Source organism: Podarcis erhardii (genome assembly GCF_964252035.2).
Source record: "Podarcis erhardii genome assembly, chromosome: 3".
NCBI classification, from domain to species: domain Eukaryota; kingdom Metazoa; phylum Chordata; class Lepidosauria; order Squamata; family Lacertidae; genus Podarcis; species Podarcis erhardii.
In genome coordinates, this window is record NC_138507.1 from 68,302,348 (window position 1) to 68,318,902 (window position 16,555).

At 41.6% G+C, this 16,555-nt stretch overlaps 1 protein-coding gene across 10 annotated transcripts in view; it reads right to left on the reverse strand.

Annotated features, from left to right (window-relative positions):
* IPCEF1 (interaction protein for cytohesin exchange factors 1) overlaps window positions 1-16,555 on the reverse strand; it is a 56,568-nt gene that overhangs the window by 11,695 nt on the left and 28,318 nt on the right. For 4 of the 10 annotated variants that reach the window (XM_081854370.1, XM_081854371.1, XM_081854366.1 and 1 more), the window contains exons 2-6: window positions 11,745-11,794; window positions 8,472-8,508; window positions 7,757-7,926; window positions 2,323-2,396; window positions 756-827 (exon numbers count right to left, since the gene is read on the reverse strand). In XM_081854370.1, the coding sequence (XP_081710496.1) occupies window positions 756-827; window positions 2,323-2,396; window positions 7,757-7,926; window positions 8,472-8,508; window positions 11,745-11,768 (377 nt within the window). In that variant the 5' untranslated portion in view covers window positions 11,769-11,794. Of the gene's footprint in view, window positions 1-755; window positions 828-2,322; window positions 2,397-7,756; window positions 7,927-8,291; window positions 8,444-8,471; window positions 8,509-8,718; window positions 8,871-8,952; window positions 9,069-9,997; window positions 10,118-11,744; window positions 11,795-16,395; window positions 16,414-16,555 lie in introns of those variants that run through there. The other 6 variants (XM_081854369.1, XM_081854372.1, XM_081854374.1 and 3 more) reach the window with 6 other exon arrangements.

Consider the following 16,555-nt stretch of genomic DNA (forward strand, 5'->3'; position numbering starts at 1 on the left):
ATGAAAGGGTTCTGGGAGATGAGAGGAAGCAATTTTTGCCCACTCCTCCTTCCCCCAAAGTCTCCGAAAATAGGCTCCAGAGAATTTGGTAGCCTTCCAGAACAGGGAAGGAGGCAAGGATTGCCTTGCTTCCTCTTCCATTAGCAGCTCAAAAACTCTTCAGTCAGTATAAGGGACACCAACTAGATTCCACCCTGAGAACTTTTATAACAGTACAATAAACCATGGGTGGCTAACCTGTAGTTCTCCAAATGACATTGGACTACAACTGTCATCACCCCTGGCCATTGGCCATGCTGTCTGGGGCTGATGTGAATTAAGAGTTCAATAACACCTGGAAGGCACTACACTGCTACCTCTGCAATAAACTAAACCCAAGCAAACCCATGAATCAAGTACAGCACCTATTACAATTATTGAGTGAGAATGATTGAAGATATCTCCACCTGTTACCTGCTGAGTATCACAACACAAGCCATCAAGCATCAGCCATTATGGTACATCACATTTAACCTGCTCTCTGCCATTCATGTGCATGCTGCATGCTGGCCCACCTTGCTTTCAGCTGATGGCACACGGTAAGGTGAACAGTCACAGAAATCCTTCCATCAGCTGCATACTTTATGGTTGGGCAATCTTTTATGAACATTTAAGAGACAGAGGCTACCATCTCCAGTAACAACCAAGGAAACAACAAAGTGATGGTTCTTTTTTGTCATAAGAAAAAAGGAAGCAAGACTTTTGATTTTACTTACATGTTCATTTCCTCCGCATTTTCTGCTGCAAAATAAAATGTCTTGATCTGTGGATGGATGATCTTCATAGCGCTTCCAAAACAAAAACAAAAACATATATTCATATATATGGGAAACATCAGATTTAAAAAGTGAGTATGTGGGTCAGTTTACCAAAGACTTTATGATCCCAAAATATTTTTAAAAACCACTTAGCCTGAAATCCTAACTCGACTTACCTAGGAGTAGGTCCCACTGATCAGGCATACTTGGAACTGTGCAGAACCTCAAACTACAGAGTGAGTGTTCACATAGAAACAATAGAATTGGTATATTCATCTCTCTTTGACAGCCCTCACAAGGAGATGAATGCTTATATATTTACCACAGATATGCATGTTCTTTCTCAAGTGCTTTAAAAAGGACTGTGTCGTGGGAGAAGGGGGTTTGGAACTTTGCAGAAATGTGTTTCTTTTTCAAACAAGACAGGGCATAATTAAAATAGTGTGAGCTGTGATTAGATTTATTTGATTGATTGATTGATTGATTGATTGATTGGATTTCTTATCCACCCTTGATCCTAAGGTTCCAGGGTAGAATACAACAATAGAATACATAGTTATTATTTTAATTTTAAACAGGTAGAAAAAGGGTAAAATGATAAAAACTGGTGAAACCATTTGGATGAGAACAGACCAATACAGATTCATATATACTTTAGTGGTCAAAGGCCGAGGTAAAGAGGTGCATTTTCAGCATATGGCAAAAGCTTTACAATGAAGATGCTAGACAAGGCTCTATGAGGAAAGAGCTCCATAGTTTAGGGGCTAGATTCAGGTAGGCAGATGTGTTGGTCTGACGCAGTCAAAATATTGCAGTAGAGGTTGCAATAAGCCTTAAAGTATGAGAGTATTTACATAACTACAGCAAAACAATGAGTTTATATTTAACTAAGGAAAGTCGGCTGCCCTTCTCATAAGATTTCAGACCAATGAGACAATAGCGATATCCTTTTAAGGCTGCGATATCTCAGTACTAAGTGCTACCCTCCCTTGGAAGGAAAACCAGCTTCCGGGTCATGTGGCCAGCATGACTAAGCCGCTTCTGGCGAACCAGAGCAGCGCACGGAAATGCCGTTTACCTTCCCGCCGGAGCGGTACCTATTTATCTACTTGCACTTTGACGTGCTTTCGAACTGCTAGGTTGGCAGGAGCAGGGACCGAGCAACGGGAGCTCACCCCATCACGGGGATTCGAACTGCCGACCTTCTGATTGGCAAGTCCTAGGCTCTGTGGTTTAACCCACAGCGCCACCAGCGTCCCTAGTAACATATTAAGCTCCCATAAATTCCACCCGCATTAATCTCAATGGAGTCTATCCTTCTGAAATATTGGCAATGCTGTAAGGACAACAATGATTGGAGGCCTGTTGAGTTTATGTCCTGATGGACAGTTCTATTTACATAAATATCCATAATAAGCAGAACTAGCTGAGCCCTAGGTTTGATCCAGCAGGGATCTTCTTGTAGTCACATTTCAGCTTGTAAAATTTCACTTTCTCAAGGCTCCAAGTCGAATGAAAGACTTACTACTTTTTCTTGCATTCTGTCGCTTGATTCACTGTGAATTCTGGAAGGCTGAGGAACCCTTCAGCTTTCTCTGCCTGTGACAAAATAAGCCGGCAATATTAAAGTATGCTACATAATTTATTGAAATTAGACATTGGAAATTAACTGGATTTCAGAAAGCTTTTCAGATTACAGAAATCATTTCTAATAACTTGAGATCTAAACTATAAAGCACAGTAGATAAGAAGAGCAATTTCTAGCTTTCTTGGACATATATGTGGAGAAGCAGGTGGCAGTAGTGCATGGTGGAACAAAAATTCAGGGCTTTTGCTGCAGTCCCATGCTCAGATGTTTACCAACCAAATCATCCATTTGCATTGGACTGCAGTAAATTTTATCTCATTAGCAACCACACTCTGGATTCTGAACAGCTGCAAAAAACCCAATGGACTCATCTCGGGTAGGGTGGTTTCTTCACACTCTCTCCTCCATCCAAACAAGCAAGAGGCATTATGAGATTTCAAGAGAACATTCCAGCCAGGTGTGCTCAGAAGTATAAATTTCAAAATGGGAAACTTCATTTAATTAGGTCTCTCCAGGCTGCATCCAATGTGATATTGCATTAGTGGAAAGTGCTTTTGATCATGCAACTCCAGGCATCCAACATTTCACTGATTTCCCCCCTTCCCCATGAAAAGATGCTCCTGAGGTCTGGTGGGTCTTCCAGAACATGATGGGATGTGGCATGGAGGACTGCAGTGGGTGGGGAAATGGGGTGCTCTGACTTGTGCAGGCAGAAGCACCTCCTTCCAAGGCGTGGGGAACCTTTTACAGCCTAATGAGCACATTTCATCATGTGCACCTTCCAGGGGCAAGGTACTAGCTGAAAGCAAAGGGAAGGTGGGGCAACAGGTTAGTGGTTTTAGGCAAACAAACCAGGATCTCAGTTCAAGGACACATTCCAGTCAGGCAAGGGCACTGTGCACAGATAAGGGATAGGGGCTTCTGAAGGGGCATATTCTGAAGAGAGTCCCAAAAGCTAAGGAGACAACTCTGTAGTGCTGCATCTGGCGCCCAGGTCTATAGCTTCCCACCCTTGCATTAGCACCCCTCCTTCATGTTTATTTAAACAGATTTAGGTTAAAAAATAAATAAACCAGTACTCCCTTGTTTTCTTCCTGCCTGTCCCACACCCATCATTTTTGATCAACATGCCAATGAAGAAGTAGCCCCCATGTGTTTGGGTAATTGTTTGAGGGGTCCAAATATAGGCAGAATTCATTTCAAACGCTTACATCCTTATATTCTCTCAAAGCTCACTGAGGGACTACGGTAAGACACACTGCACCAGCCTGTTGTTGCTATGTTATGGTTCCTTGCATCAGGGCAGCTCAAGTTTTTTTGGCTGAAACAGAATTCGCACTTCATAAATATACAACCCATTGCAAAGAAGTACGAGTATTCCAGGCAAGCAAGATGACCACTGTTTATTTGAGCAGAGTTTCTGCCCACGCACAGATGAGTGAATGCTTTGCCTCCGAAAACTAAAATGTCTGCTTAGAATCTGAGCTGCGCCATCTGTAGGTGAAGGGGAAAGGGGTTTTCCCCAGGACCCTCACAAAACGGTAACCTTGACTTCCCTAAAAGCACAGAAAACAGCAGATGTTGAGTGACGCTAAGGAACCTCTGTCTGCAGAGGAAGCTTTTGAACTTTTAAACCAAGGATGAAAACAGTCGTTTCAAGAGGGCTGGAGACAAGTGGCCTGCGGGAGTGAGAGTTTACTGAAAAGCAAGGCTTAAAAAGTGATAACCTTCCACTGCCCACCCCCAGCTTCTGATACTTGGCTGCACACCATAACTCAGCAGTGTGGAACCAGGTGCCTTCCAGATGTTGTTAGACTCCAGTTCCATGAGTCCCAGCCAGCATGGCCAATAGGCAGGGATGATGGGAGTTGCAGTTAAAAAACATCTGGAAAGTCACATGTTCTGTATCCATGCTATTTATGAACACAGAGGTCGTTACATTTGGCTAATAGGAAAGGACTATCAATGTCCATGTTATATCTTCTCATTTCCTTAGTCCACTAGTGAAAGAGGTTTTGGAGGTTTGCCAGCCATTAACCACCCTGAAAAACTTGTTTGATCAGAAAGTGATAGTGGCTCAAAAGAAATAAGCACACACACACACACACACACACACACACACACACACACACACCATGCACAACAATGGCTCCCATCCCCTTTCAGCTCTCTGCAGGACCAAACTCCAGCCTGCAGGGCTCCACACAAAAGAAACTTTTTTTGTCAGCAAAATGACAGTCCCAACATCTATTCTGGAAGGGAAGCCCAAATCAGAGCTCCAAAGTGGGGTATGGGAAATCTCTTCCTTGATGCAAGGATGCTCTGGGCTGAGTCAAATTCTGGGGTCCTTGGGCAGTGTGCAGCAAAACATTTGCCTAGTCACACTTTGTAAATGTATGCCTCTTGTACACAAGGGATATTCATGGGCTCAGAATGTTGTTTATGTTCCAAGTCTTTGCTTTGTACTAGCTTTAGAGGGCTTGAGGTCAGCCAGCTGAAGAAAGAAATTCACTCTTTTCCACAGTGTAATTATAAGGTGGGAGACAAGGGGATTCTCTGTACATGGCTTATTCCTTAAGTGTCACATGTCTCGGTTTACAGGGTTTTCTTTTTCTCAGATACACACTTTTTTACTTATCATTTTATAAGCAGCATATCTTGTGGACAGGTGATATGTGGGGAGGTGTTCACCCCCGGTGTTAATGCAGCAGTAAGCCCTCGGTAATGGTACGCACTCATTGGAATGCCTTCCCTTGGGAAATTCAGGAGGCAGAGACAGCAGCCTCTTAAAAAACTTATATGCTTTCCTGGACAAAATAGAGATTGAAAAATTAACAGTCATTTCTGTATTTTGTACACTGCACAGTTTTGTTCTGTTTTTAGCTTTTTAAAGGAAATGTATGGTTTTTACATAAATCACTTAGAGATTTTTATTATGTTAAACTTCTATCATCTTTTATATTATACATTTTTATAAATAAGTAAATAGCATGGCTCCATTTGTTGATCTGAGAAAATCTGGAGCCCACAGATGTGGCTGCCAGGATCCTCTTCACTGCAAAACCTAAGCTTTTCACTTGGAAGAAAGTTCCACTGTGTACAAAGGGACTTACTCCTAGAAAGGTTTGAAGCCTTAGACCCCAACCTACTTCTTGCTGAACCTCTGTGGGAGATCAAGGGCAAACATTTGAAGATGGGAGAGGAGACTGGAGCTTTAGGAGTGTGCATCTGAGGCATTCATGGTGCCTTGCACATCTGTTGTCAATACAGTAAGTCCCAATTGTTTCCTCCAGAACTTGAGGGAACAACAGGCTCGTCTGGAGGGTGGGCAGCCATTGTATGAGTATCTCAGTTGCCCACTGCCAAAAACATCAGTCCAAACTTTCCTTTCTAATTTGGAACTGGAGGGGATGCTGAGCCTGTTGGATACTCTTAGATGCAGAAGCTGCCAAGAGCAATGCTGGGGTGATGAGCTCATTCAAACTGTGCACTCTGTCCTTAAGGGAGGGTGTGACGTGACCCCCAACCATTACAAGCAACTCACATTCTCCAATGCCAACTGGACCTTCCATTGATTTCCCCAGTCTTATCTAGATTGAACTTGAGTTTGTAATTTGATTTGTTTAGTTAATTTATTTAACCCACTTCTGTCCTGTCTATCAGTAGGACTTCCAGGACAGTTTATAACAAAAACTTAAACAACTGGAAACAGCAATTAAAAACAACTGACCACAGTAAAATGAAAGACCATCAGCCACCAGGAGGTTAAATCACATTTTGTTGTATCCTACCAAGAAACAGGCAATTCCTTTTGGGTAGGGCAGCATTGCCCTAGGTCCATCTTTTGGTACCTTATTATGAGACAGGAGTAGAGCCATTCCCAACTCCTAATTGAAGTCCAAAAATATACTTTTTTAAAAAAATAAAATCAGAAGCTGCTGGTTGGTCCAGAGGAATCAAAATGATCACAGTCCCCCTCTGTCCCATCAAAGTCCACTAAACCTATTACAATCCCCCAATGAGATTAAAATCCACAGACTGAAACTGATCTCCATACCCTGTTTCATCCAAGAGCAACTGGAGCTGTTCCACTATACTACAAGTTCAGCCACACTTCCCACCCAAAATGGAGGCCAGTCTAATAAAACCTTCTTATAGCTTCTTTTGAGGGACAGGAATAATGCCCTCTTTCAATAAAATAGCACATCGTGGACTAATCTGACCCGTCTCCTTTGGCTACATGTTATTAAGTACAAATAGTAAGGATCAAACACACGTATGTAGTAGATAGAGAGCTCCCACGACTCCACATACTAACAACAACTGAAGCTTAGCCAAGCAACCCTGAAGAATGGAAGCCAAGGACACTCTTGATATGGATTTAATAACCAATGAAGTGTTCAAGTCAGAGCGATTTTATCTACAAAGTGCTTTGCAAACAGGTCACAATGGTTGTGACCTGGTGGTCCGTCCTGCTGATCTAGGGCCCTTTGGGCTGCAATACTACACCCATGAAGCTAGAAGTAAACTCAGTAGGACTTAGTGAGTGAGCATGCATAGGATGGTGCCCTATGCCAGTCAGTAATGTTCTGCTAGACGGTACAGCACAGATGCAATAGGAACAGAGCAGCAAGGCTGAAATTATAACCATGTCCACTCCAAAGCAAATCCACAAGAAATCAACAGGGCTTACTCACAGGTAAGTGGAGTTCTTCCACACTGCCAATCAACATGTGGAACCTTGTTGTTCATTTGAACTCATTCTGCATTACCCATGTGTGCTCCAACTGGGTTGCCCTTGTTGCTTTATCACCCACAACTCTCTCTCCCACTCACCACACTGCACCCCCCAGAACACTAGAGAGAAGCTTGGACTCTAACCTTTGACAGAGGCCATCTTGGAGCAACTGCCTAAAATCTACACCTGTTCCAGAAGTCCAGAATAGCTAGCAACATTAGCTAGAAATTGCAAGGGCAGTTACACAACGGCTCCTACAAAGCTGCACTAGAATCCTTCTTGCTCAAAGGTTCCTCCTGTTGAATCAGAAACATGGAGGAAGCTTGGAGTATGGGGAAATTAACTGGCATCTAGGTAAAAAGCAAAGGAAAGTGCCCACTTATCTTACTATGGGCCCCAAACTTCTCTCAAGCAACCTGTTTATCCACAAACACTCTGTCCAGCTAACATGTTTCAAAACAGGAGGGCTTTGTTCCAAACAATGAAGTGAAAATTAAAATAACTTATTCCGTTCCTGTGATTGTCTAAACACACTAAACTTACAGATTCTTGAATTACACATGATAAAATGGCTTAGGAACGCTGAATCTTCCCTTAATTTACCTGGAGAAACTAAGAGGTTAGCATGCTTACCACTTGGTTGCTGTACCAGTATAATGATGAACACTTCAGGACACACCAGAACTTTTTCCATTTGTTGCCAATAAAGCCCCCTTTCTCTTTCTTCTTGTATAGCCATCCCTGGCAATCAGCAAGCCCCAAGTCCTTGCATGATATCCTTCGACGGCTCATTGTACAAATTCCTGTGTGAAAAAACAAAGTGCCACCTTTAAACATGCATGCAGTGGATGCCAGCATTTTCTTTTGAAATACAACCCAGAATTATTTCTGAATGGACAATTAGCAAAGATAAATTAGTCAAAATGAAGCTTTAGGAATCCATAATGATAGAGAACATTGTGCCAGTGAAACAGAATGCAGATTTAAATCCATTACTGGATGTTTTCCATGTGTGTGTGTGTGATCATAAATATATACAACGGTTAAAATACCCTTCCAAACTGATACGTTAGAAAATTATATTTTCATGACCGTCAGTACAGACTAGCAATGAATTAAGCAGAACAGTTCTCTCTCTCACACACACACACACAGAGCTTTGACATACCGAAACAGCTTAGTCCAAATGAAGAGTGTGTCATTATCTTCCCCACTGAATCAATGTAAAAACTAAGCAGAATAACAGCGTGCTCAACACCAAACAAACAATACAACAAAAACCGTCCTCCTCGCGTGAGCAAAATTTTAACACTAAACAAAAGCAGGAACAAAAGGAAGACCTTGTTACCTTGATTTTTCTTCCTTGTCTTCTGACGCAAAGGAACCTGCAAGAAATGCAGGAAGGAAAGAAAAGAGGAAATTTCAGATGGTGTTGCAATATTTTTCAAAAAGGGAGGGGGACTCTGGAGGAGGAGGAGGAAGAAGAAGAGGAGGAGGAGGAGGTGGTAGCAGACAGTCCCAGCACAGAATGGAATCTTTCAAACAAACACACACAGAGAGCTAATGGGGAAGCAAGTAGTTGAAGCATAAAATACTGTAATTAAAATTGATTAATTGTGAAGCTCCATGAGAGCAAGTACAGCACTTTTGTGCCTCTGCAACTAAAGCTTCCTGTTTCACACCCGCAGACAGCTATGCTGTGTAGGGGTAGCTCAAACCAGAAACAAAAATCTTCAGCTGAAGCTTCAGTGCCCTGTATCAGCTGCTAGACAAGCTCTCCAGCACTCAAAGGGCATACTGAACATCGGTACAACAATCGCTATCCTCACCGCACACTGTGGTCACCACAATAGAACAAGTTTGCAAAGAGCCAGAGGATCAAAGGAGGGTATGCTAGTTCAGTTCACAACTTAGCCAATTTAATCCTGCTGAATTCAAGGAGATTTAAGGCTCGAGTCACATATACACACATACCAGCCAGTGACTTAGTGCCTGGATGACTCACAGCTGAACATTAAGAATTGCCTCTCGTGGAAACAGCGGCTATGAAAGAACTTGACCAGCGACGGCTGTTTCACACAGGAAATCTGGCATCTGATGTGTGACACATGTTTACCTGTATTCCTGCCTTCATATTTCAGAAGGCCATGTCTGCAAAGCTTTGGTCCCTTATACAGCCCTTGTGAAAAGAAGGGGCAAAATAAAACATCCAAGGCAAAAATGAGGAAGGTATTGGTCAGGCAAAATAGGGGCTGAAGCCTGTTAATTTCTTCTGCCCCTCAGAACCAGTAGTTCTCTGCTGCTCTTCAGGTTCCACTGAAGTGATGCCTCACCTCACAATAAACATGTTCACCCTAATGTCCGGTTCACATAAGTAACTTTGGCACATGTTGTCTTGTGACTAGCTCAGGACCTATCCAAACTGCACCCAGCCACATCCTGAGGATTGTTCAGGGGTAGGATACAGAGGTTCCAGTAAGGTCTGGCCTAGCTACTTATTTTAAAAGGTCGGACCAGCTGACCTGGTTATCATCATCTCAGGATCTTGGTACTCAACCTCTTACTTATGTTAGGTTAACAGAAAACAATAGAAATGGAACCTTCTGCACGTAATGCAGTTACCCTGTCAGTGAACTACTGCCCTTCCCAAGTGAATCAACCAATAAACTGACAACCAAGTTAAAAATCCAACAAGAGGAAACATAACAAAAAACAAGAAAATTTAGACCCATAGAAAAGCCCTATAAGTTATCTGAACTTGTACCAAACAGCCAGAATGAAAGAGATTGAATGAACTTTCCCAGAAGGGGATTCAAGGATTTTGGTGCCACTATGGAAAAGGCCCTGCCCAAAGCAGACCCCCTCCTCGCACACCTGTATTTCAAACATCGATAGAAGCAGAATCAAGGTCTCTAATCAAGATGGGAAAATATGGGTAGTTAGAACCAGCTCTATAATCAACTTAAATCAGAATCCTTCAGGCTTGACCGAGTTGTGGACCTAGTGTACAATCTTATTCATCACTATTGAGTTCAGTGAATAAGTGAGTTTAGGACTGCAGGTTTGTGTGACAGGGGGAAATGTGATGTCACAAAATCTATGCTGAAATGGCAATGCTACATCATTATCATGCTGGTGGTGAGTAAACATCCTACAGTTTCATCATAGGTTTAACTCATCCACAGGGCTTAATTTTGCAACATCATGGCAGGAAATGGTTCTTTTTTCCAATTTCAAAACAAACTAGTCGCCGCCCTGTACAAATGCACTAGTGGTTAGCACTGGGATAAGCTAGCATAGCACTTTTTTTTTCTATTTCCAATGTTCTGGCTGTGCATGCAGTCCAAATGGCTTCACCCATGCACAAGGCTTGGAAGGAATCGCAGGGTTTGCAGAAGCATCAAAAAAACTTTAGAAAAATACTGAGGGTTGAAACCTCCCACAAACAGCTTAGTGAAGACTGAGCACACTCAGTAAAGGAATGATTAGTGCTTGTTACGTGACAAAAAAAGAGAATAGTGAATAGTGTAACTCCACACTGCAACATTGTGCTGCATGTTCCATTTGTTTCATTAAATAAACTTTGGGGAAAGAGACATACAAACAAACAAACAAACAAACACTCATTCAATTCCATTATAGAATTGAGAAAGTACAAACCAGGAATTAAGCTCCAAACATGTATTGTCCCTACTGGAACATTTGATTTAAACGTTGTTTAAGTTGCAGCATGACATTTGTTCATAACCATAACGGAATAAATATCCAGTCCCCTTAAAAGTATGACCAACATTGTGTTGTGCCTGTAAATTTCAGATCTCCAATCCTCACCTATGTGCAGAAGTCTCAATAAGTTCTTCACCAACAAAAATTGACCCAAGAAACTGTTGCAGAGAAATCAGCAAGCTACTTTTTGTTACAAGATTACAAATAAAGAACTGATCTATATAGTAGATAGAAGTGAAATATCACATGTTTTGATTTTTACACAGGTTCCTTGTACACAGAAAAGTAGCATCTTGAGGAGAAAGGTTCCAGCCCAGGATTCTTCCTGCGGTGCTGGATTTCTGAGATGCAGGCAGGGCTTTTACAAGAGGAAACACGAGGCATCACATATGAAACATTCCTTCTTCTGGATATATGTTTTATGTACCTGACACAACACCTTGTTGTGGGGGCAGATTTCATATTGTTAGGATGTTCATGTGTCTTACTTTACAGAGGACAGTCTTCTATCTGACGAACTGTCCTTGGAGAATCCTCTATTTGAAGGTCCAAGTAGAGTTTGAGATAGGGAACCTTACAATATGAGGGCAAGAGCCTTAACATTGTCCATTAATAGCAGGCTGCTCATCAGAACAAGTCATTTGGTCATGCATTATATTTCTATTTCAATTACTTATAAATCTGCACATATACATAAAACTTTGGGTGTGCAACTTTTATGCAAATCTGTGTTGCCCTTTCCCCTCTTTCTGACGAGACATATTTTTTTGAATGTGTTCCAGGTGAATCAACGGGCCATAAGGCCTTGTACCCCTCGACGTATTCTGCAAGTAATTGTTTTCCCAAAATGGATAGTATCACTTGTTCTCCATTAACAGTGACATTATATACTTACAGGGGCTTTTCCATCAGCGGCCATACACAAAACCGAAATTGATGGGGAAGCTGGAAAAGAAAATGATACATAATAATTACATTTTAAATAACATTAACTGTAGAAAAAAAAAAATTTTTCACCAAACAATCCTACAACACTGACTGTGTAGTGGAGATAAATCACTACTTGATGTAGAGGAGAGGAGAGGGAAACACACAGCACAGTAAATTGCATGCAAATGGCAGACATTTCTCCAGCACACTGGGAAGCACCACCAAGGCCCCAGATTGGTGGACTGTGTTGGCAATGATACCAACAGGCTGCCCACAAGCAGAGGGAACCAATGAACTCACAACAATCAAGATACACCTCAGCATACATCCCTGCATCACAACGCCCTTACAACAGTGTCCGCAATTTGTCAGCCTCAGTGGCACAGCCAGCAATGACTCCACTGCTATAGGTATCTCTGTAGCCAGGGGTTTGAAGTCCACTACACTCCTCAAAACCACTATTTTGGTGACAAGAATGGAGAGCCCATTTGGGAGTGAGGTTTTCTGAAAAGCTCTACATCAAGCTAATCTGAACTGTTTTTTTCTAATTCCTGTCTCATTCGTGAGGCTCAGTGAGAAGCGAGATCCCTGTGCACTTCTGCTAAAAATACAAATAATTCTCACATATTACATGCATCATTGTAGACATTAAATCGTACTATTATACACATAGTATTATATATCTATTCTGTGCATAAACAAGTTTCCTAAAGTAACCAGCATATAAACAGAGCCATACAAGAATACATATAACTACAGCATATAAAAATATGGAGACAAGTAGACAGCTTGGAACAGTAATTTAAAGAGAAAAACAAGAAACTAAAAACTGGGAATGGCAGGTGAGAACACAACAACTGCTGTTTCACTCCAGGGTTCTTTCACCAGTTCATGCCATAAAAAAACGCTCTCCTTAGCTTTACAGCTTTAAAATGCTCACAAACTGTTCTGAGTTGACACGCAGTTAGACAGCTTATGTCCAAAAATGTTCAGAAGCGGGGGATTAAAATTAAGCTCTCCGATCCATATTTAGGTAATTATAGAAACGATTTGATTTTTTTCAGAATTTCTGATCCTCCACAAGATATTCTCCAAACATATCTTGAGAACTCTGAAAATAAATTCTTCCCATAAGATGATTTGGAAAAACTCCTGGCCCACTTTATGGTAGTGACTAATCAGGCTGAAGACTTGAGAAACATGCATGAGATGCAAAATGTAACAATTTTCTATAGTAGCTATCTATCTTGCCTACATGTGTGTGTGTATGTTTTATAGCTGATCAGCACTGAAGTTCCAATTAATGGATTCGCTTGTCTGAAATTATGGAAAATCCTGATCTTCCTATGGGATGTTCTGCTGACATCCCAGCAAGTTTATGTACGTTTATTTACAAAAAGACACATCCAGAGCCTGGATCTTGCCTGCTCACTTTTACGTTTGTTGGTCAGTCTGAATTTTGCTCCTCCCACAGCAGGAAGGACACCAGACTCCCACCTTTCCCCTCTTGCCCTTCCATTGCCTTCTGATTTTATCCAGACGCCTGAATCAGGGACTGAGAGGTTGACCTTTCCCCTCCTCCTTGCTCCCACTCAACCCAGACTCGGACCTCTGCTTATCTGCTGATTGCCTAGCAATGCTCTGGCTGCCTTCCAACTCTTCCTCTCCTTGGGAGCTAATAGAGTCTTCTCCAGAAATGGGGGCTGAACTGCCCTTTCTTGATTCTGACAGCCAGTTCTCATCTGCAGAGTCAGACCCTCGTTCATTTAGTTCAGTCTCTGAGTCTAACTCATCCCCTGCGCTCTGGGGGGGCCACGTTCCTGACACCTCCTCTCCCCATCTGCTTAGGAGGATCAAGAGCAGGGCTTTTTTCAGCCAGAACACACTGGAACTGAGTTCCAGCATCTCTCAGGTGGGTGCCATTGCCATTATAAGAGAACAAGGGAGATGTTTATGGTGAGTTCCGGCACCTCTTTTTCTGGAAAAATGGCACTGATCAAGAGAATCCCTCAACCAGTGAGTGAGGGGAGGGGCAAATGGTCCACCTGGCAAGCAGAAATGCTTGCACTGATGAAACCATCTCCTTAGTGCCAATTACACCCCCGTTCCTTAATTCTAATTAGTACATGTCCATGCCTCTGAGTCAATGTTTGAGCATCTGACTCTGGTTGGTGTACCTCTTGGGGTTTAAGTAAAAGACAAGCCTAAAGTGTACCCACACCTTCTCTAAAACACTGTACATTTTCCAAGTATTGTTAAGTAATTAAGACATATTCATTCTGTTCTGGATGAGTTAGGCTTCACTAGCCTAATGGCATTAGGCTTCACTAGCCATTCAGTTCAGAGTCCCTCTTTTTTGTTCTTCCCCAAAAGCAAAAATAGTCCAAGCTGTTATAAAAGAAACAACAGTTTCTCTGCTTTGCTAACATACATTCATGCAATTTGCCCTATCTTGTCTCGAGAAACAGCAATGGGGTGATCTGATGGGCCAGATGATCCTCATGGTCCCTTCCAACTCTAAAATTCTATGATTCCTCTAGGAGTTTGTTCTGCAAAGCAGTTTCCCCAAATTAGAAGTTGCTGTCTGGAACACATTTACCAGATACATGTCCCACTTAACTTCCCAGTAAAAGTAAGAGTGTGTGTGTGTGTGTGTGTGTGTGTGTGTGTGTGTGAGAGAGAGAGAGAGAGAGAGAGAGAGAGAGAGAGAGAGAATATCATCCATTGATGCACTATAGTTTTGGGTTGTTCCTATTATTCATTAAACATTTGTTTTTGTTCTTATTTGTCATTGGGATTTGTGTTCTGACATGGAGGCTGCTTCTCTAAGTTTCCTTTTTTCCTTAAAGGTGAAATGATCTCACAAAGACACAGTGATATCCAACTATGCCATACTCAGAGCAGACCCATTTAATCTATTGACTGAAGTTAGGGAAGTTTGTTGCTTTCAGCGGGTGGACTGTTGGATATCACCCAACATGTTTAGTATTGATCTCCTGCTGATCTTTAATAAATGATGTGAGGACTTAAGAGCAGCCTTGTTTCAATATTTATATCTCCCAGTAGGGAGATCAATTGGGTATTCAATTAACTTTTTATTATGGGACAGGTTCCCATCCCACTCTGAAAAAGTGCCTGTTTTGCCTTCAGAGCAGCAATTTTAAGGACAAAAAAGTGTGGGGATGATAAACTACATTCTTCAAGAGAGCAAACTCTTATCTGACAGTATGTCTGGTTTTAATAATTTTTTAACTGTGTAATATATTTTATTTTGTGTAGTTTATCTTTTGTAATGGCTTTGGCACAAAGAAGAAGAAGAAGAAGAAGAAGAAGAAGAAGAAGAAGAAGGTTTTAAAATTTTTAGAAACTGTTGTAATAATTGAATTTATCCCTTCCATTGATCTGTTAGAGCTTGCCACCTCTCAGGATGGTGTTGTCTCACTTAAGAAAGTGGCCCCTTTAGCTATAACTAAGGCATTCTCCACCATGAATACGGCTATATCAGCATAGAACTTATTTCTGGCCAGTTTGAACACTTTGAGCAAGGCTGGATTTCAGAAGCTCGAAGTTAACATATAGGGAATGATAAACAGTGAGTTAGAGGCAGACTTAGTCATGATTACAGGAGACCCTCTGGGACTTCAAGTTAGTCATGACTAAGAAGTTCTATTGGTTTCAGTGGGTCTTCTCTGTGACTTAAGACTGGCTCCAACCCATGTACTTTGAATACACCCATCACATTTTCATGCATGCCAACTAGAAGTCTGGAAATACTTGCATTGAAGGGTGGAATTAAAATATGTTGAGTACATTTTAAAATAATTTATTCTTGAGGGGTTCCTTTCTATACACAAATACCTCAACAATAAAAAGGACTGTGGCACACCAGACAGAAGTGCCTATAAGTCTGTTAGAATTTGTGAACTGAGATGTGCTATTCTTAATATGCATTTTGCTTTTAATAAGCTAAAGAACAACAAACATTCTAAAACAATAGACCAAAATGCTCACATTGTTGCCTTCAGCTATTGGAAACTAAAAATAAGGCAGATGTTTCTAAAAGTAGCTGCAAGGGAGGAAATGAAATTGAGGAGGGATCCTATAAAAGAAAAGAAAAACCAATGCTGTTCAGAAATTATATTCCAAATGTAAACAAGCAGATAGGAAACACCTTTTTTCATCATGCAAATTATAAAGGAACATCAAACATTAAGCAGAAAACAATGAAACAGTATAATAAAAACAAAAATAGCATAACTAAATGGGCTACAACATATGAAGAAAAAAATGAGAGTCTGGGGAACTGTGGTGAACAAACAGACAAAAAACCCTTACTATTGGTAAAATAGTTGGTTATCAAATTTTAAAGGATGAAGCTGGATATAGATTCTTGAGAAGGGTAAGTCAATGCTATGCTAAGAAAACTGGGCGTTTAAATATAGCCACACCAATTATGTAAAGAATGTATGGTGTGTTGAGGGGGGCAGAACCTCAGATTTGTATTGATTTGGGGGGGCACCTGCCCCCAGGCTACACCCATGTTCATAGAGGACACATTGTGCTCCTTCTGAGGTAGTTTGTCCACCTTTCGTCCCCATCCTGCACTTGGCTCTCACCTGTTGTTCCTAGAAGCTGTCAGCATGTGAGAGCGGCCACACCCCAGGAAATGACTTTGACTGGCAGGCTAAACCAGATGAGGGTAGCCAATGGGGCTCAAACTCTTCATCAGTTAGGGGCTTCCCCCGCATGCAAAGATAGGCTCTGGCAGATTAAGCA